General features: G+C 34.2%; 1 protein-coding gene across 8 annotated transcripts in view; it reads right to left on the bottom strand.

Annotated features, from left to right (window-relative positions):
- Positions 1-23,168, bottom strand: part of LOC125645600 (uncharacterized) — a 106,971-nt gene that overhangs the window by 58,884 nt on the left and 24,919 nt on the right. For all 8 annotated transcript variants that reach the window (XM_056140286.1, XM_056140290.1, XM_056140288.1 and 5 more), the window contains 12 exons: positions 22,050-22,281; positions 21,509-21,682; positions 18,583-18,725; positions 18,278-18,394; positions 16,909-16,984; positions 15,900-15,955; positions 15,121-15,270; positions 14,899-15,016; positions 11,901-12,083; positions 7,130-7,273; positions 2,018-2,157; positions 1,050-1,263 (listed from right to left, as the gene is read on the bottom strand). In XM_056140286.1, coding sequence (XP_055996261.1) covers positions 1,050-1,263; positions 2,018-2,157; positions 7,130-7,273; positions 11,901-12,083; positions 14,899-15,016; positions 15,121-15,270; positions 15,900-15,955; positions 16,909-16,984; positions 18,278-18,394; positions 18,583-18,725; positions 21,509-21,682; positions 22,050-22,281 — 1,747 coding nt within the window. The remainder of the gene's footprint in view (positions 1-1,049; positions 1,264-2,017; positions 2,158-7,129; positions 7,274-11,900; positions 12,084-14,898; positions 15,017-15,120; positions 15,271-15,899; positions 15,956-16,908; positions 16,985-18,277; positions 18,395-18,582; positions 18,726-21,508; positions 21,683-22,049; positions 22,282-23,168) is intronic.

Raw genomic sequence — 23,168 nt, 5'->3', positions numbered from 1 at the left:
AAGTAAATTTCAAACCCTGACCCTGTCATTAGAGTAACGTATAATGAGCCTTGCCAAAATCACAAAAGGTACCACCCTGCCACAAAAGTAACGTATAATGAGCTACATCAAAATCAGAAAAGTACCACCCTGCCACGAAAGTAACGTAAAATGAGCCACATCAAAATCAGAAAAGTACCACCCTGCCACGAAAGTAACGTTAATGAGCCACATCAAAATCAGAAAAGTACCACCCTGCCACGAAAGTAACGTATAATGAGCTACATCAAAATCAGAAAAGTACCACCCTGCCACGAAAGTAACGTAAAATGAGCCACATCAAAATCAGAAAAGTACCACCCTGCCACGAAAGTAACGTTAATGAGCCACATCAAAATCAGAAAAGATACCCTGTCACTAAAGTAACACATAATGAGCCATGCCAAATTCAGAAATAAACTAAAGATTGTTTTTATGAAAAACTAATGTCTCCTCAGCTCCCCAAATTGGAAGTGCTCCAAATGAAACCCCCTCCCGTTAATGTACTGCATGTTATGGAGGAAAAAGCATGATGATGAACATAGACATTATAAACTCCCATAACCACATAGAAGTGTTCACAAAATATTTTACACCCTCCACCCCTCAGATCCACAATAACTTTAAGGAAAATAATTGGATCCTCCTCTCCCTACAATATGCACATCTGCAAATAGCATTAAGTATTGTACACAATTTCAAGTCTATCGGATAAGCCATATAGGAGGAGAAGCATTCACAAGCAATTTTAATATCCTCCATTTCTCTTAGATCCACTATAACTTTTAGGATAATAATTGGATCCTCCCGTCCCACAAATATGCACATCTTCAAATCACAATGAAGCATTGTACAAAGTTTCAAATCTCTCAGATAAGCCATATTATAAATTTAAAGTATCAAACACTGAACAAAACTAAAACAGTGGTGAGTTATTTCAAGCCTATCCATCTCTACCTAGTGTCAAAATGGAAAGAGGTATGGCCAAGGATGTCTGTCATATTTGGTAAGTTGGTTTGAAAAAGGTTTACCCTTTCATCTGGTTTATCGGTAGGGTGTGTTCCTCGGTATGGCCGGAGTTCGGATAGCAGAGTGATGAGACTGATTTTCTGAACGACCAGACAAGCCAGCAGGAAGAGGAACAACATGAAGAAGGTGATGACCTTGATGACCCGCAGGCTCATGTGAGTGTGTACATCTTGTCCTTTCTTTTCACGTGCAATGATTTGGAATATGTCCCAGAATCTACAATTGATGAATGTTGTACAAGTAAGTAATGACATTCAACATGGCATTCAAAATGTAATTCACTTAATACATGTACTGTACACAAGAATTGTTTAGCCCGGTATTTACCCACTCTGCTCTTATTTTGAATAGGCAAAATTACAAGAGGCCCATGGGTCTTGACAGCCACCTGAGTATGAACATATTTTACTCTACAAAGCAATGTATTTTATGTGAAATTCACATGAAATTTATGTTAAAACTTTCATATGAAAATCATGTGAATTTTACATAAATTTCAAACCAATTTTTTCATGCAAATTCACAGTTGATGTTCTTTTCATTTGAAATTCATGTGAGGTACATCTGCCTGTGCAGTAAAACATCTGCATGTAATTTGATCCAAAAAAAAATTACTTCACATTTTGTGCTAGGGAAAAATTCAATAGGGCAACTTACAATGTGGACACAAGTTTTAACAAAAAACTTAACCTCCGAAAAAATTCAATAGGATATCTTACCATGTGGACACAAGTTTTAACAAAAAACTTAGCCTCCGAAAAAATCTTACTTTTAATATTGGCAAAAAAATAAAACTTTAAAATGTAATGGTAATTTGTCATCGATTGTCCATGGCAATATTACAGAAAAACATGCATTTTGCTAGCTAGAACTGTGCACAACTATATTACATTCCTGAAACTTAATCAAAGGATAATTCTAAAGCAGGAAGATGAACCTTTTTTTTAAAAAATTGACTTGATGTTATTACTTTGTATCCTGTTTGGGGGGTGGTCCTGGCTCGGTCTTCGTTGAGGCTCTCCTGGGAGTTGGGGGGGTGGGAGGACGGTTATGGCTCGAGTCATTGGATTCACTGCTAGAAGACATTACCTTTTTTATTTTTTTGGTGCCCTGTGATGAAAAAAACAACCCTGACAAATTAACACAGCTTGAAATCAACTGGACGTTACTTGAGACATGAATATTGCTTTGTACCACTTACAAATGAATGCAGCAATAATCGAAGCCAATTGAAGCAATCCATTGATACATGTAATTCAACACAGCTAGCATATGCATAGACATTAATGAAACACACATTATTTTTGGCTTTTATATGGGACAGGTGTAAATATTTTCGATGTAATAAATCATCTTTTACTTGCACATACATTTCTCCACATTCAATATCAAGTACTTTTCTCCGCCTTTAATTGCATTCATTTACAATCTCCACATATCATGAATGGGTCCATTCATTCCTACTCGCTCATTCTCATGAATAATTAATGAGGCAATTTGACTGGGCGCTCATCATACACCCTGAGCGAATTTGTCCAATCAACAAGACGCTTTCAGCCCAATTTCGGTATACAACTCTTGTGATAGCAAAGTTTAGTTAATGCTACCTTTTAAAACAGAAGAGTTCTATCACTATAATGATTATTTTGATTGGATGATATTTTTAAATGTTTATTCATGAGAACAAGTGAGTAGGAATGAATGGACCCACGGGTGATGGAGAGAGGAACGAAGCATAATCAACCGTGGGTTTCCGACAATGGAAAAAGTGTAAAAGAAATTAATTTGAATATGTTAATTACATATATACAATAAATTTAATATTGAAAATGCAGAATTCATATGTGTCTTCAATTTTTTTTTTATTCTGCTTTGAAATATTTAAGTTCAAACACAATGAATCAATTTGATCTTGAGTCAGAAAGTAATATTTCGCTATTTGATACAAAGTCGGACAGTGTCTAACTTCAAATCAACATTAAAAATCACAGAGAAATTTCTTTGGTGGAGAATCCATAATGCCCATATATAATGTAGATATATATCTTACTTTGCATGAAATGAACGTTGTCAAAAAAGTACCCCCTCCCTGACTCTACGTGTCTGGTTGGTACAATTTGATTCATTACACCTGCATGATTTTCAATAATTCATGACTGGATTTATTTCTTTTAAAATCAAGTACTGTACCTTCCTGTTAGGGCTGCAATGGGTACCCGAAATAACCGAAAACCGGGGGTCGTGTTGTTCAGGTCGGGTTCGGTTCCATTTTTCCATATTTCGGTTCAGGTTTGGTTTTTAAAATAGAATCATTATTAGAAATCCGTTTAAACGAAATGTCGTCAAAATCCTCAAAGGTGGCGGTATTTTGATCAATTATTAAATGATGGCATTGTGGACAAAACTGTGTATAATGACAGTATATGTAAGATATAACATATGCATTGAAAATACACACGCCACAGAATCAACATTGTCAATGACAAAACATTGAAAGCATGGATGGAAACGAGTAGAAGTGACATAATGCTGTTTCTAATACCATGAATGTCGAGTCTAAACCTCAGTCCACGTCCCCGAGTAATTATTGTGACAAAATACAACAAGAGGCCCAAGGGCCTAGAATCGCTCTTCTGATAAATTGTACAACCCCACCATTTCTATTCTTATATAGCCTCTTAGTATTCTAAATCTTTAGTTAAATCCTAAGAATTCAAAAAAAGTAGGTCAATGTGACCTACTTTTTGGTTTACACATTTTGAGAACCCAAGAAATATCAACTGACAAAGTTTGATGATTTTAAGCCAATTAGTATCTGAATATTGAAATATAGCTGTCAAATTCCAATCGTAGGTCATGGTGACCTACTTTTTGGTCAGCGAACTCTGAACATGCAAGACCCATCAACTGACAAAGTTTGATGACTAGGTCAAATAGTATCTGAATTATATAAATATAGCCGTCCAATTCCAAAAGTAGGTCAAGGTGACCTACTTTTTGGTCAACACCCTTTGAACATGCAAGACGCATCAACTGACAAAGTTTGATGACTGTAGGTCAAATAGTATCTGAAAATATATAAATATAGCCGTCAAATTCCAAAAGTAGGTCAAGGTGACCTACTTTTGGTCGACACACTCCGTTGACTCAAGATGCATCAACTGTCAAAGTTTGATGATTGTAGGGCAATTAGTGACTGAAATATATAAATATAACTGTCAAATGCCAAAAGTAGGTCACAGTGACCTACTTTTTGGTCGATACACTCCGAAGACTCAAGATGCATCAACTGACAAAGTTTGATGATTGTAGGTCAAATAGTGTCTGAAATATAGTAATTTAGCTGTCAAATACCAAAAGTAGGTCACGGTGACCTACTTTTTGGTCGACACAAACCGAAGACTGAAGACGCATCAACTGACAAAGTTTGATGATCCTAGGTTTTACAGTGCCCAAAATATGCATCTAAAATTGAAAATGTGAAATTTGAATATCTGCAAAATTCAAAAAGTAGGTCACTGTGACCTACTTTTTTATAAATATGTTTCAAGGCCTCAAGATGCATCAACTTACAAGATTTGATGATTCTAAACCTCTCGGTATTTGAAATAACAACTTAAAATATATCTATAAATGATAAGCCATAAAATTCAGAAAGTAGGTCACGGTGACCTATTTTTCAGTTGACGCATTTCAAGGTCCCATGATCCACCAACTGACAAGTTTTGATGATCATAGGCTTCAAAGTGTCCAAGATATGCATCAAAATTAATTTTAAAATAAATACCTGCAAAATTCAAAAAGTAGGTCACCGTGACCTACTTTTGAGACAACTTGACACAAGGTCCTAAGATGCATCAACTGTCAAAATTTGATGATCCTAGTCCTTATAATGACTAAAATATCTAAGATTTAAGGAATTTAAAATTTTTTTTAATTTAGGTCAACTTTGAAGTGACCTTGAGACCACGCCCTTTGCCCCAGGGTAATGCCTTGAACAATTTTTAATCTACAACATATCCTCATCCTTATGTGTAAGTTTGGTGATAATCTGCCCTGTGGTTCTTGAGAAGAAGATTTTTTAGCAACCACTACTTTTGTTTGTATTTTCCAGATTATCTCCCCTTGTTAATGGGTCACATCCCTCTATTTAGTATGTATGAAAGCCCTTGGGCCAATGATACCCTGTAACAAATTTGAAAAGAATTGGCCAAGGGGTTCTTGAGTTATAGCCCTTTTTCTAAAAAGTTTACGCACACCGCACAAATGGCCATAGCATTAGCTCTTTGAGCCTTTGGCTCAGAAGAGCTAATAAAGGTTTTTGATTATAACTGTATATCAGATTTTTGAAATAGTTATATAGACCCGAACCGAAATACCCGAACCCGAAGTAAAAAATTAAGAACCGACCCGACCCGAAAATTTTTGGAACCGTGACAGCCCTACTTCCTGTGCTATGATTTTAATGAGTTCACAAAACTTACATATAAAATATTTGTCAGTAACATACAATATACAGCCTGCAATAAGTTACCTGCCTGTATAATTTGTAATAATATGAATGATGTCCGACTCAGTATCAAAATAAATGTGTTCGATTTATGAACGAATTTTGATGTGGGGAGTTTATCGCATCTGAATGCATTATGATGTTAAATACCGGGGTGATTATGACCAAGCAACAATTAGTAAATAATTTCAAGCTCTTTCGCCCAACACCAAATACCAGAGGAGAAACAGCCGGAATTATTTTTGTATTTTCAACACATTTATACATACAAACTGTAATCTACACTCACTCATTCACACTTGCAATTACTCTGTGCACCTTCTGCATCAACAATAACAATAAATTATGTGTGTATATATATATATATATACACACACACACACACATATATATATATTAATTATTTTATTTTTCATATAAATGTATTATGATTTTCAACAAACTTATACTTCTTACTTAAATTTTAAAAGTTATCATTTTTCAATGATTTCTTTATTACAATATAAATATTTATATGAACTTTCATAGTAGTTGATTTATTTGACAAAATAAAGAGTGATAACTCTATCATTTAATTGGTTTAAATCATGAAATCAATGCAAATGGAAAATATTTTTAAAAGTTACGTAAATATATTCAGAATATGTACAAGGGAAGTTTTAATGGATATCATGCACTTCATTAATCTTATCTGCATTGAATTGCTAATATTTTACTATAGCCTTATCTCACATGCGAAAGATGCTAGTATATAAATTAAGGTATCATTCATAGTACTTTAAGTATTACAAGTCCACCCTCCTGTGATATCATCAGATTTTGCAAAATCATTAGGAAAATAAATTTTGTTGGAGTCCTTTCCGATAGTTATTGTAAAAAATCTTGTTAAACATAAAACTATTTCAAAAGTCTAAGCTATATACAAATAATCAATGATATGTTTCAAAATGAATCCAAGGGCAATTACTTACTCTGCTTTTTATTGATTTCTTTATGAAGTCTATTATGCAATAGATTTCCTTTATTTTTCACATACACTTTGTTTATCAATTTGTGATGAACAGTTTCAGGAAATTGTTATGAATACTATTATATCGTCATAACCAGTTTTTATGAAATTTTGATAACGCTGTATAAGTTGAGATATGTTTATGTATGTCTCGCATCTTATAAAGTGTGATGACCTATATATTTTATTTGATAATTTATCATTTTGAACTCTAATAAATGGAAATAAATGCATCTTTTTATACTTGTATCAGATAAAACTGCAGGTATGGAGTTACCTTAAGAAAATAGGCTAAAACTGAATCAAGATAAATGAGGTCAAGGTCTTCTAGTATCACAGACAAGGTCATCAGTTTGGTTCATTTGTTTAGAAATACTGGTTTGACAAGTTGCCATTACATGGTCACTAATTTATATCGATTTTTCATCTATTGCACCACAACAAATGCTTAAGATTTAACAGAATGAAAAAGTGATATGCAAGAAACGTCAAAACAGAGAGTTTGAATATGCATGCACACTTAAATTTTGAAAAGAGAGAATTGCTTTGATTAACACAATTACCCTGAGTGAGGGAAATTTGGCTTCATCTACTGGTACATCCTCATCCTCATCTGTTGTCTCTGAATCCTCACTGTCATCTTTCCTAACATAACTTGAACTCAGGTTGCGGCCGGAGTAACTGGATGCATGTGGAACCGAGTATTTCTGTAACATAATTACATTGCAACTTAGCCATTAAATATAAAGAAAGACCGTAGTCACCAGTATACACAAAATCGTAATCGTCTGAAGTATAATTCAAACTAAGGAAACTGTATCACTTAAATCATGAAACAAAAAATATTTCTGGCATAAAAACAGAGGAGAGTAGGAATACAGTATAATCACTGTTAACAAAATATAATCATAACTGACAGATAATCACCATTAATAGAATATAATCATAACTGACAGATAATCACGATTAATGAAATATAATCACTGCTGACAGATAATCACGATTAATAAAATATAATCATTACTGACAGATAATCACGATTAATGAAATATAATCATTACTGACAGATAATCACAATTAATGATAATCACAAATATAATCATTGCTGACAGATAATCACAATTAATAAAATATAATCACTGCCGACAGATAATCACGATTATAATCATTATACTGACAGATAATCACGATTAATCATTGTTGACAGATAATCTTGATTAATCATTACTGACAGATAATCACGATTAATGAAATATAATCATTACTGACAGATAATCACAATTAATAAAATATAATCATTACTGACAGAAAATCACAAATATAATCATTGCTGACAGATAATCACGATTAATAAAATATAATCACTGCTGACAGATAATCACGATTATAATCATTATACTGACAGATAATCACAATTAATCATTGCTGACAGATAATCTTGATTAATCATTACTGACAGATAATCACGATTAATAAATATAATCATTGCTGTCAGATAATCAAAATATATACAGTTGTAACAGGAAGGGAGAAAATGCAATGGACCAAACCAGGATTTTAACCCATGCAGGCCCCTTGAATCTCCAGTCAGGTGCTCTAACGACTGAGCTATCTGGCCATCAGCGATCAAACCCAGCAGACCGCTACATTCCTCCCTCCTTAAATGTCTTCATACTTGAAGACATCAACCCAGGATCTTTTCCCCTGACAGGAATTTTCACTTGACAGTTCCAGAAGCTGGTCTACAGCACCAAATGTACCAGGAAGAAAGAAAATGCAACAGTTTAAACCAGGATTCGATACTGGACCCCCAGAATTTTCGGTCAGGTGCTCTACCAACTGAGCTATCTGGCCACCGGTGATCAAACCCAGCTGACTGCTTCACAGTGCTGACAGATATTCACTTTTAATCTCCAATTCCAAAAATTTACAACTGATTGTTTGTTTGTTTAACATCCTGTCGAGAATTTGTCATTCATATTGAAAAGTCATCAGTTGAAGGTGAAGTACCCAAAATTTAGACCTTACATTATGCTTCGCGCTTATGGCCATAGAGTGGGGGTTCTTTAATGTACCGATGCCTGCTGCAATACAGGACCTCCATTTTTAAGGTCATATCTGAAAGACCTGTGGTTCTCACTTGTAAATACTCGGCGTTTGGTGAAAAGCAATCACTATACCTATGTTTACATCATAGGTTTGATGAGGCAATTGCATGAGCAGGGTTTAAATCCAATAAGTGTTTAGTCAAAAGTATTGGAGGTCATATTCCAAACATAGAATGTTAGAAAATGATAAGTTAATCTTTTTACTTTTGTTAACTCTGATTTTATATTAAACCTGTCCCTTCTACTCTGTGGATCTGAAACTTCGAGGTATTGGGTATTGGTTAATTGGCAACATGAAAATACATGTGTGTGTGTATATATATATATATATATATATATATATATATGTATATATATATATATATATATATATATATATATACATATATACACACACACACACACACACACTTGCACAAACCTTAAAAACTCCATCAGAATTTGCTGTCATCTTAATTTAGTTCACAGATGTAAAAGTTCTCTGACACTATAATCTGCACTGGTTCATAACATCCTTTTTGAATTTTGAAATTGGTAGACATTGTCTGCAAAGTGTGAGTCATGCAAACCAGGAAGACTAATTCCTTTCGAAAGACCACATTTTTTTTCTTCAAATTGTCAATACGCTGAATGCTTAAGAATCGTGTTGAGAGCACTACGGACTGCAATGACTTTTTAGATTATATGTAAGCAATGACAGAGAATTCTTTGGTAAAGGAAAACTGGAACTTTAAAGCTAACATATACACTGTAATTAGATTAAATATTTGCTGAGCTTCCCTAAAGTAGACAACTGCTTGGAGATCAGCATATCTAATGAGAGTTGGCATGTTTCCTTTACTTTTGCATGATTATTGTCCAGACAACAAAGAAATTGTTGATTCATTTACATATTATATAAAACCAGTTTTTGAGTATGCTTAAATGCCCTCAATCTAATACACATACACAAAACATATCTTTATTCCGTGCTGTATATAAGTTCATGTAATACGATCATGCAATCCACCTGGACTATATGATATTGGCAGTAACCAAAATTTTATGGGCCAATTCGAAATAATTCTTATTTTGAAAATCTGCCAACTGATTCCATCATTTAGAAATAAGAATAAAGTAGGAAGAATTGTTTTAGCACACTAAAACTGTGATGTCTCCCCTACCATTTTCCAGTTTTTAAAAAACATTTTTGAGGATGCATCTTTAAAGAGGAAATTTAAGAGTTTGCATACAGGAAATAAATGAAAATACAAATTTATTGAACATATGTAAACTGCATAAATTTAGTGAAAATAAACCATTATTGAATTTTTTTAAAAAGCCAAAGTCCTTTGATAAATTAGTGAATTTTTGAAAAGTCTCACTCGCAGGAGTACATTCAGTACTTTGATTTTCCTTCATGATTTAACTAGTAGAAGTATGACCTTGAGAAATAACAGGCATCTTCCTCTCACTAGGTCCGATTATCTTTGGCTTACTCTCTTCCAAGGTGCTGAAGGGATGAACAGACACATAGACCAACTGCACCATACCATATAACACAAACCCTCTACACCTTTTACCTATGACCTTGAAGAACAATAGGTTTCTCTTCCTTATCAATGGAAACATAGGGCACATTGATCCTTCTATATATAACTACGTTTTGTTCAAGATCCTTTTGGTATGATATTATATCGAGTTTAGTGACTATAATTAACAAATGAACACATTTTTTTCAGTTCCATCAACATTGCTACATAGAACCACTATAATTTGATTTTTACTTTACATGTATTTCACCCTCATTCTGGACCTTGTTTTCTCACATAATCACCAGTGTGATATTGACTTTACCCATGTGAGACAGCCATGTGAGATTTTTCTGTCTCACACTGCTGCGACGTCATTTGATTGTGACGTCATATATTTTCTATGATTTACGTTACACGGTGAAGATTTACGTTACACGGTGAAGTAAAAATATTTTGCATTGTTATCTTTGAATTTTAATTTATATAGCTTTCTGGCGGACAACCTTGGGTTTTTTAGTTTACACTTACAGTGTAAACCATTTTCGGGTATGCTCTTTCTGCCTATCTAATTAGTTTTTGCATCGAAGTTCAAATGAGGATTTTGATAATTTAGAATTTTCTCAAAGCTCCTAAATTTATACACTAAACAGTAGGTAAAATGTGAGAAAAATAATCCTTCATTATTTACTCGTGTGGGATAGGGAAATTCCACCTCTGGAACAAGATTTGCTGTCTAGGACTCGGCAAAGCCTCGTCCTAGACTGCGAATCTTGTCCCCTCGGTGGAATTTCCCTATCCCACACTCCTACTAATGAAGGATTCTATTATTCTAGACAGCAAATCTTGTTCCAGAGGTGGAATTTCCCTATCCCACACGAGTAAATAATGAAGGATTTACAGTTCAGTGCATAAATTTAAGAGCTTTGAGAAAATTCTAGATTATCAAAATCCTCATTTGAACTTCGATGCAAAAACTAATTAGATAGGCAGAAAGAGCATACCCAAAAATGGTTTACACTGTAAATGTAAACTAAAAAAAACCAAGGGTGTCCACCAGAAAGCTAATACTACATTAAAATTTAAAGATAACAATGCAAAATATTTTTACTTCACCATGTAATGTAAATCTTCACCGTGTAACGTTTATCATAGAAAATATATGACGTCACAATCAAATGACGTCGCAGCAGTGTGAGACAGAAAAATCTCACATGGGTAAAGTCGATCTCACGCTGGTGATAATGTGAGAAAAACCTGTCTAATCCAACATGCACAGGGAGATAAACCTGTCTAATCCGACATGCACAGGGAGATAAACCTGTCTAACCCAACATGCACTGGGAGATAAACCTGTCTAATCCGACATGCACTGGGAGATAAACCTGTCTAATCCGACATGCACTGGGAGATAAACCTGTTTAATCCGACATGCACTGGGAGATAAACCTGTCTAATCCGACACACACAGGAAGATATACCTGTCTAATCCAAAATACACTGGGAGACAAATTTTCTGTCAGAACACAGTGTGCCAGAATAAACAGTGTAAAAAACGATGAAAATATGAAGTTCAGAATGAAAGTAAGAGTAGAAAAGGCCAGTGAAATTGATGGCACAGGTGTCTGATTAAGACAATTTTCACTGTATTTAAGCATTTTCCCTTCTACTTAAAATAGAAATTACAGAATCTGTTCGCCTTAGGAGTTACTCACATCTTTCACGTGTTTTCTTGCTTCTTCATTTTCTCGTTTTCTTTTTTCTTCATTTTCTCGTTTTTCTCGTTTTCTTTTCTCAGCATTTCTCCTTATCCCACTGGTTATTACCATCGCTGCCCTCCTCTGTCGAATGTAGAGAACTTTCTCCAGGTGTGAATTTACATCTTCCTTCATAAAAACCTGAAAAACAAACATCCAAATTTTCACTATGCAATAGTGCATTACAACTATGTTGGATAACGATAAGAAGATTTTAATGATTTTCAGATCTATGTAAACCTTTACTGTCTCTTTGTAGTGGCTACACTTTACAACCAGTAGAATGGGACAGATGATTTGAATAAAGTTCAATCTACACTACATGTTTCATATTTGTTTTTTGACAAATTGTATTCTTGTAGTTCCTGAGAGGCAATCCTATACAAATCAAACTTAAACCTCTACTGTGACCAGGTCCCACTCTCAAGCCTCAAGGTTTGAATATATATGACTTGAATCTACACTACATAAGGATGCTTGCATATTTGACAAAGAGTGTAGTCCTGTGGTTCTCCTTGAAAATATACATCTGATCAAGTCTGAATACTATATAGCGGGTTTTTTCTGCGGATCTAAAATTTGGCAATTTGCTGGTTTAAAGGTATGTTAATAATTTTAGCAGAATAAATTTTGGCAGACAGGGAAAAGTTATTTCTCTTGCATATACTGAAGTTGCCATTGGGTGCATATTTGGTGAGTGAAATTTTGGCGGAAAGCTATCTAACTGCTAAAATAATTAAGCCAAATTTTGCATCCCGTGGAAAAAACCTGCTATACGGTATACCATCAACGAGACTGGGCTTCAAATTCCAAGAATATTATGAGTCAGATCTCTGATTATCTTTGATTTTCTTAATGTCCTCCACTACCCATCCTTGACCTTCACCAAATGTTGCGGATTCCCCAGTGCACGTGTACACATTTTCACATACAGCACATTTATACAGTCTACTCCGGATATAATGAAATTCAGGGGACCAACCCGAATTGTTCATTATATCCAAAGTTCAATATAACCAATGCTGAACTACACAAATATTGCTACTGGGGGATTTATTTTAACTTCAATATAACAGATATTTCAATATAACCGACTTCAATATAAGTGGAGTGTACCGTAGTTGTATATTTTTGTTAGACAGGCTCACAGAAAGCATGATTCAGAAGGGATAACTATACAAAAATAACTATAAGCAGTTGAAAATCCTGAAGTAAACAAGATCTGAACACCCATTACAAAACCACCACCTTAACATTCTTGTATCAAAAGCAGAAAAGTTAGCTCTATAAAACTACTACTGTGGAATCATTAGAATTCGTGGTGGCTCAATTTTCACAGAATTCGTGGGTACCCCTCACCCACGAATTTACATCCTCAACGAATAAAGACAAATGCAAACATTCCAGAGTTATCTTTCTTACAAATATATAAATCCATGAAATTACGTCCCCACGAACCCGTAAAAATTCAGCAATCAACGAAAATTGGCCCCCCATAAATTTAAATGATTGTAAAGTAACCTCTTATGCACATTCATAATCATTTACAATTTATAATACTAAATGTACATAATTAAACAAAATATGTTTGTATAAAACAGTGTTTCTGAACTTTTTTCAGTTGCAAGGGTCATGATGACCCTCTGTGGCTGAATTCTGGGAGTCAAAAGGTTTTTTTGAGGGTCCCACTTTTAAAACAAGAATGTGTTTGTGAAACACAAATGCCCCTGATAATGGCCAATTCCGAAGATGGCCAAGGTCACAAGGACAAATATCTTGGTACCAGTAGAAAGATCTCGTCACAAGAAATGCTCATGTACAATACGAAAGCTCTAATATTTACCATGTAGAAATTATGACCAATGTCAATTGTTTTTAAAAGTAGGTCAAATGTCAAGGTCAAAAGCTTTAGTACCAACGGAAAGGTCTTGTCACAAGAAATGCTCATGTGAAATATCAAAGCTCTATCACTTACTGTTCAAAAGTTATTAGCAAGGTTAAAGTTTCAGACTGAATGACAGAATTATAGAATGACAGACAGGACAAAAACAATACGCTCCCCCCGATCTTCAATCTCAGGGGCATAAAAAGATATATCAATTTAAAACATTTTATTTTGATCTACACTTTTTAGGGTATACTACCGTAGTATTTTGTTCATAAAATGTATACATATTGGTTTGATGTATATGAAATGAATACTTTCATAATTTATTAATTTACTTTGGAAGTTTCTATAGGTTACATATCATCATATGATATGTCTTTATGTCACACTTATACCGCATGTATATCTGATCAATGTTAGAAGGTATAGTCTTTATATAATGGGGACTTTTTTGCGCATTTTGTGCCGCAGTTATGATTTATGTCCAGTCACAGGAGTGGGCAGTTTTTCATGAGCACTCACTAAGCTCAGTAGTTGTTGCTTACGTTGTAGACCTTTAACGATGAAACTGCTGACTCCTGTGACCAAGACGATGTACATCCTGATCACATATGGTATTGTTTTCTCGATTTGTCGGTTGGACGCATTTTATTTGGTTCAGTGTAAATCTAAAAATGAACAATGTCGAGATGTTGAAACACAACTAAAGATTAGTTCTCTGCCTTTATCCTTGTGTACTTCCGGGAATGAACATTGAGCATCATAATGGCTTTTTTTTCCTGCATCATGGTGACCCTTTGGGTGATGTTTTTGAGGGTAAAAAATATTTTTATGCATAAATTACGCAGAAATTTGCATTAATGGAAACAATGTATAATCTGTTGATTATCAAGTCTCCAATATGAAGAACACTGCCTCTATCTAAGGTATCTTTATAATCTAGAAACCAGTTTGTTGTACAAGTTAGTTTGTAGGACCGATCATTTAATCAGCATTGTTGGAGATCCCATGTCTCTAACAGTCCAGGTGCTTAAACAGGAAACATAATCAATGCATGTACTGATGTACCTTGGTCTTTCCTATGCGGTACTTGTCTCTAAGATCAGGAGGAAGGACATGTATCAAAATCGAGTTCACAGAGTCTTCCTTCTTGCCAGATTCTTTTACGGAAAACAATGATTGGTACCTGTAGAAAACAAACAGGTCATACAAAAAATGTGTATTAAACGATTTCTTCAAATTGGTAACTGTAACGATTTGAAGAATTTGTGGTAAGGTACAAGAGACTACCTTTTCATGAAATCATTCACCGAGATCCTTGAGGAATATCCATTTTTCCTGATTCTGCAGATTTCTGAAATCCCATTATACTTCAGCTGGTCTTTGACCATGATATCACTGAAGTCATCTTCCTTCATGAATGCATTGGGTTTGATACATCTGTTAAAACAAGTTATCCTTTTCTTAATGTAAATACATTGTATAGAGCAATCTGATTATTACTCACATCTGGAAATTTTTGTATTTCCTATGCAAATGTTAACAATCGTATCTTTTAAATTCTTAAGGAGATACACCACATTTCCGACATTTTCTCCAAAATTATTTTCCCATCCCCTCAATATGAAAAGTTCTTGTATGATTTCCAAAATAGGTTGAAATTTCATATCCAAAATAGGTTGAAATTTCATATCCAAAATAGGTTGAAATTTCATATTGTAGTAATATTACCAAACCTTTTATATTGACATGGGGTAGCTCGATCAGTGGTTAGGTCACCTAACTCGTAATGTAAGGGTTCCGGGTTCAATACCCGATTGTTACAAATATTTTTCGCTCCTTTTTTTTTTTTTTTTTACTAAAGTAATGCCCATTTATACATTAAAGCTGAAATTACATTTTACAACCACAAACTTTCACAATATGCTCTAAGACAGACAGGTTTTTTTTTGGTAAAAACCAGATAGAATACAAGTGAAATGTCACGAAAAAATATATATCATTGAGAAACATCATGTATGTCCTTAATATTGATCATCCAACTGACAAATGCTTTAAGTATGACTAACCTCACAAAATATGGTTCTGCCTGACGCATTTTGCTTAGCAACTGTGAAACAGATTTCTGAAAAGTAAATGATACATTTTAGTACATCTGCATTCCAACTAAAATCCCACTGCTTTGTGAAACACTAACGCCCTGCATGGCCAAACTCTAAAGTAAAGATGAAAAAATTTGGTACTCAAAGAAAGGTCTTAAAATTGTCACAAGAAAATATCCACATGTGAAATATAAAAGCTCTAGCTATCACATGTAATTCAAAAGTGAAATTTATTTCTTTTATTAGGAAGTTAGCTCCTCAGCTTTTGCGCACAACACTGCAGAGGGTGCTATAACTGAGTAGGTACTGGTTCAATACTTATTTCATGTGTCCAAACATATTATACATTTATTACTTTAACATATCCATTTGATATCTTGCAACTTTAGGTAATTTCACCCCCTAGAATTATAGGTTCAATCATATATTTGATTGTTGATTCTTCAAATAATATATCATAGTAACAAACAAAAATGATAAATTAAGTATGTTGCAGTATTAATAATTTTTTTTATCAATTAGCACAAAAATACCTCTTATCAATGTCTGAAAATTACAATTTTCCTTAAACAGAATTATAAAAATTTCACAATTGGTTAAAATGATATAATAGTATTCATAACAATTTCATGAAACTGTTTATTTAAAAAATATACAAAATGTTTGTGAAAAATAAAGGAAATATATCGCATAATGGACTTGATAAATAACTTAATGAAAACAAGAGTTATTGCCCTTGGATTCAATATTTTGAAATGTGTATTAAACTGATTATTCATATGAAACTTCGACTTTTGAATTATCTTGTGGTTAACAAGATTTTTTACAATAACTATTGAAAAAGACTCCAACAATTAACATTTGTGTTCCTGTCATGCATAAATCTTATCAAATCATTGACTTTGTGAAATCCTGATGTCACAGGTGGGTGGAACTACGTTAATAGTATTTCAAGACACAATATTGTAATGATTACCTGAAAGTAACTCATGACTGTCTTGTAGTCTTTTGGCATATAAAGGAGTTCTGTTGGTTTTCCTACTTTTCCATACCTAATGGTCAAAAGAACATAATTGCAATGAAAGAATCAATTTATATTCAACATCTCATTGTCTTGTGTGATATTTACATGTATTCCCAATCGGTGTAAATGAGTTGTACTGGCTTGGCCACAATCTTCATACATATTTTGTTTCAAAATAATATATACTGACTGTAAAATCATAGCTTTCGTAGAATGGACATACTAATGAGTTCGAATCAATCAAAAAGAGAAGAAACTGAATTAAAATACAGTATAATACAACTAATGAAAGAAAGCAGAGGTGAGCAAGCTCACATACCCCACACTCCAACATTGCTTGACAATGCCTCACATAATGAATGGTAATACTATGCATTTACTGCAAGAACAGGACAGACGGGCTAAAAATTCTAAGTTCAAAAGGGGCATAACTCCCACAAAAATTATTGAATCAGAATTTTCTGGGAACAGTGTGTCCTTAAATTAACTACAAAGTTTCGGGCAATTCTGTTGAGCGGTCTCAGAGGAGTTGTGCTGACAAGAACAGGACAGACAGGCTCGAAATTCTAAGTTCTAAGTTCAACTCCCAGAACAATTATTGAATAACAGAGGAGTTGCGCTGACAAGAAAGGGACTGACTGACAGGTCAAAAACATTATAACCTCCACAACTTCGTCGCATGGTGTAAATGAACACGCTTCTATTTCCAAACCCATGAAAATTTAACCCACAAAAATGCATTCCATAGTACTATATATAGGCTACAACACTATATATAGTTAACAGTACTATATAATATATAGCTGACAGTGCTATATTTAGTCGACAGTGCTATATATAGTTGACAGTGCTATAAATAGTTGACAGTGCTATATTTAGTCAACAGTGCTATATATAGTTGACAGTGCTATATTTAGTCGATTGTGCTATCTAAATAGTTGACAGTGCTATATATAGTTGATTGCTATATATAGTCGACAGTACATGTACTATGTGTATTCTTTATGTAATTCTGCAGTACAATGTACTACATATATTCTTTATGGAGTACAGACTATATGTCATTATATGAAGCATCCTCCAGCTTTTACCAAACACACAACAAAGATTGGTGGTTTTTCTAATCATTATAAGTCATACTATGCATGATCATGTCTATCAAGACATTGCGTAACAGATATACAAAATAGAGAAATTGGAGAGAAATGTGAAAAAAAAGAGTTACCATAAGAAACATCATAAAACCAGTTGCCCATTAACTCGAGGTCTATTTATGTTACAGTGTACACAACATCTGTCATGTTGTTACACTTATGCTTACTTCTCCTTTAGAGTGCTTCCCAACTCCATTCCCAGTTGTCTCCCCTTTTCTGTTTTTGGTCTGCGGCTTCCCCCAAGACTGGGCACTTTTCTGGACATTCTAATGTTGTGCATGGTACTAAAACGAAAACCCTTCACATTTAAAGTGGTATTACAATTTGTTATTTACCAATAAGTTTGAATGCAATCTACTCTATAACCATGTGTCATCAGGCACTGTCCATCAATAGAATTGAGTCATAATTAAAGACATGTTTATCATTGGTGAAAGATTCCTCATCTGTTACTGCAGTTTACGTCACTTACTCCGATATTGTTCCAGTTACACCTTTCTTCACAGAAAACAGGTCTGCAATACAATCATCATTGCTGTTTTTCATAACTTTTTCCAAATCGCTGTTTAAGCTATCACGATTCTTCTCCAGTATGTTTACACAGTTGTACCACACCTACATTGTAAATAACATATAACATTAATAAAATATTTTTGGAATTAATTGCCATTGTGTGTTTTTCTTTGTTGTTGTTTGTCTTTGAAATACATTTGATGAATATGTGGCTATAAAGCAAATGTTCTGTTCACAAGGTTTTGACACAATCTGAGCAAACTGGTATACATACTATATATATAAGTTAATTTGCTCAATGGCTCTGTTTATTAAGATAGTGATTGCATAGGTCACTGAAAATTAATGAATCGTTGATTTTTTTATTTATTTTTTTTTTTTTTTTACATATTTTGTAGTTGACAGTATCTGGAACTCATTATGAAAGTATCATATATGGTTTTCATGGGAATTGTGACACTACGGTTGTTACAGTAACTCCTTGTCAACTTTCGGTAATAAATGGTGCAGGTGTTTCAGATGGTGTTTAAAATTAATACAAAGAGTAAGTGATACGAGGGCGAGTCAAAAAGTAACCAGCCAAACTTATTTCCGGTTGAGATCCACCTCTTCTTTTTCGATGTAATTGCCCTCTAGTGTGATGCACGTAGACCAATGGTGTTCAAGTGCCATCAGTCCAGAACTGAAAAAGTCAGGGTCCTTTCCATTGACCCACTCCTCAACTGCCATCATGACTTCTTTGTCAGACCGGAAATGATGTCCACAGATAACCTTTTTCAAGTTTGGGAATAGGAAGAAGTCGCTAGGAGCTAAGTCAGGCGAATAGGCAGGATGTGGTATTAATTCATACCTGTTTCGCTCTACAGCATCCATTGCAAGTGTGGACTCTTGTGTTGTCCTGTTGCAGCAAAACACCTTTTAATGAGTTTACCTCGACATTTTTCATGGATGGCGGTTCTCAGCTGGTCTAGCAAGTTTGCATAGTTCACTCAAGTTATTGTACTTCGATCTCTTAAATGGGTAAAAAGTCCAACATAATAACATGCCTTTTGCATCCTAAAATACTGTGGCCATCACCTTGCCAGCAGATGGTTACGTCTTGAACTTCTTTGGCCTCGGGGACCCAGGCTCTACCCACTGACGACCGAAATTTATTCTCTGGCTCATAATAATGAACCCAAGTCTCATCTACAGTCACCAGATGCAAAAGAAAATCATCTTTGACCTAAAATGTTTCAACAAGGCGCTCCATACTGATGCTCTGGTTACCATTTGCTCATCGCTAAGGGATTTGGGGATCCAACGAGCCGTTAGCTTGCGCATACCTAAATGTTGAAATGCTACCATGTGAAATGCCTAATGCTAGCTGTGCTATTTCTTCCACCTGAATTCACCTATCAGAGTATACCAGATCCCGAACTTTTCTTTGTCGGTGGCATCCAGTGGGCGTCCAGACCTGGCTTGATCTTCTAAAGACGTTCTACCGCGTTTGAATACCTCACCTACCCTGAATTTAACCTGAGCATAAGATAGTGCAGAAGACCCGTAAACATTGGCTAACTCGCCATGTACTTCCTTGCCTGTTTTACCATTTAAATACAAGTACCGAATTATAGCATGGTACTCAACTTTAGATGAGAAGCATGCCTTTCCATCACTATAGACATGTTTGACATTAATATCTTATTAAAGAATGACTCGATATGCGTGCAATTTTGTACCTGGCAGGTATAAAACATGTATTGAACAAGGCATGAAAATTGTGACTGTCTTGGTCAATCGGAAATGGATAGGCTCATGTTTACTTATTGACTCACCTTGTACAAATTTTATATCAAATTGAAGTTAAAGCTTTAATCAATATATAACTTGCACCAAGATGTCCATTTATGTAGTAGAAGCATGGCTGCTTATGAGCCATTTTGCTATTTTTATTTTTAGAAGGCAATTATTTACCACAGCAGGCATATTTTCACCCCTGATAAATAAATGACCAATGAATTCTTAGTTTTTATTTTTACATACATGTATGTTTCAACATATCTTAGTAGAAATGTTTCCTGAAAGTATCAAATTTGGTTCTCAGGTTTACTATGGCACTATGGGCACTATAGTTACCTCCCCCTCTCCTTATATAAATGCTGCAGATAAATAAATATGCATCTTACATGTCTTTGTTTTAAAGAAAGTTAGCTCCTGAGCTTTTAAGCACAACTGTGCAGGATGCTACAACTTTACTGGTTCAATACTGATCTCATTGGTACAAACATATTAGTACACATCTATTACTGAACCCTATCAAGTTGAAACAAGAGGCCCACAGGCCTTAACGGTCACCTGAATACTAGTGAAAAAGTATCACTACTTCCATGGGCTATGAAATCTAGAAAAAAAATTCCTGTTCTGAATATCTAAGCTAAATTCTAATGTTCAGCAACAGCATAAAACAAGATGTGTTCTTAAAACTTCACTGCCCTCAAAAGTGCATGTATACACTGATGAAAGGCTAATAATAGGTGTATTAACATTAAAACATCTGCAAGTATGCATTTGGATTTTATACAGTATCAGCAAATTTACACATAAATACTATATACTAAGTTTGGCCCTACCCTGCGTTGTGGATACTGTATAACAAATGCATAAGATAAGCTGATCTGACTAAAGCTCTGCATGATTTCTAGAGAACAGCAAGCAGAGATCTGCAGACTTAAGTCCAGAGAAAATTATCAATTTTCATCATGCACCTATAGAAAAACATATTTCACGGTATAAAATAAAGTAAACATATTTGTTGATATCAAAATGTGCGTAAATGTAAGCTTCTATCAATTAACTGGTACATTACTTAACCTTTGTGATCAAAAGATAAAAATAAAACTTACCACCCCAGCAAAATGTTTGACACCAAATTCCGCTCTGTCTCCCCTAGGAAAGGTGAGGAGGCTGTGCAGGGCATGCTCTTTTTTGAAGTTTTTCTTAAGCCTCTCCACAAATTTCAGATCAGTTCCTTGAGCAAACTTAGATTCTTCATCAAGACATGGCCAAATTCCAATTTGCTTTTAAAATTGAACAAATTCAAATTTGAACAATCAAACACATTTTTGAGATTTGAGAGTAGATATATGAACACTGTAAATTAATACTTTCCGACCAACATATGCCTAAGAAACAACTTTGAATTTAGCCATTTTTTATCTTAGACATCAGAATTTTTTATTTCCATATTCAGTAATGCAACAAACAAAAACCAGAGCTGTCATATCCATATTTAAAAACCAAAGAAACATATACATGATCCTTTAAAAAACAACATCTAACTGTTGGATGATAAAATATTGCTTTCCTTACAAGCAGCTTAATACACGCATGACTGAAAACTTATGCAAATTAATATAGAAGTAAAGTTCGTTAGAGAATATTTACCGAAACTTCAAACAATTGTATAACATCCATATTGTCCTTGAAAACAACATTATCATAAGGAACTTCTTCTGATTCATAGATTGCTTTCTCTTGGATGACAACAATCTTATTCATAAAATTCTGTAGTCTCTCATTCACCACATTTATGCACATCTGTTCAAAACTGTTTGTCTGGAGCTTCTCAAATCCAGCAATATCGAGGATCCCAATCTCCGCAGAATTTGCTTGAGAACTGAAAGAAAATTTAATATTTCTCAAAATTTGAATTATTTTAAATTTTACATGTATATAAAAAGATATTTTTGGTTACTTTTAAAAAGATTTACTAATAAAGCACAATTTTTAGACACCTGGCAAGGGTTAGAGCCCCCAACTTACTGGAAACAAGAGTCCCACAGGCCTTATCAGTCACCTGAGTACTAGCTAAAAGTATCACTACCCCCAAGGGCTATGAAATCTAGAAACAAAATTATTCCTGTTCTGAATATCTAAGCTAAATTCTAATTTTCACAAGGAGTATAAAACAAGATGTTTTCTTAAAACTTCAATGCCCCTCAAAAGTGCATATACTGATGAAAGGCTTTAAATAATAGGTGTATTAACATTAAAACATGAAAAGCTTTACATAATTTATGTATGAAGATTTGGGATGAGATCAAAAGATCAATGTCAGATAAAAATCTAAATTTAAATAGTTAGGGGGAGGGGGATAAAATCTCCCTTAAGTTTCTGCCATCCGACATTGATTACACTTTAGTGAAAAAAGAAAAGATTGGCGACTATTAAAAACCACATAATATTACATTTTAATGAACATTTAATAGTTTTAAAGTACACTTTCATTTGTGATAAAACAGTAGAAAAGGTATAAAGAGTGTTATTTTTAATCGTATGTTTTTACTTGTTAATAGATTAGGTTCAATGTTCATCACATTTAGTTTTAAAGGGGGTGGGGAGTCTTGGTGAAAACTATGTGAATTTAGCATTTGTCAGACATTGAACCTTTTGATTTTGATCCTTAAATGATGACTAATTTGGACCCATCCTAGAGTCAAAACCCTGGGGTTGCAAAATTCACCTTTTTTTGTACATTATCTTCTGCTATTCCTAAGCATGCAT

Source organism: Ostrea edulis, chromosome 6, assembly GCF_947568905.1.
Source record: "Ostrea edulis chromosome 6, xbOstEdul1.1, whole genome shotgun sequence".
Classification (NCBI taxonomy): Eukaryota; Metazoa; Mollusca; class Bivalvia; order Ostreida; family Ostreidae; genus Ostrea; species Ostrea edulis.
Note: the sequence above shows the minus strand (reverse complement) of the source record. Positions and strands in the feature narration are given on the sequence as shown.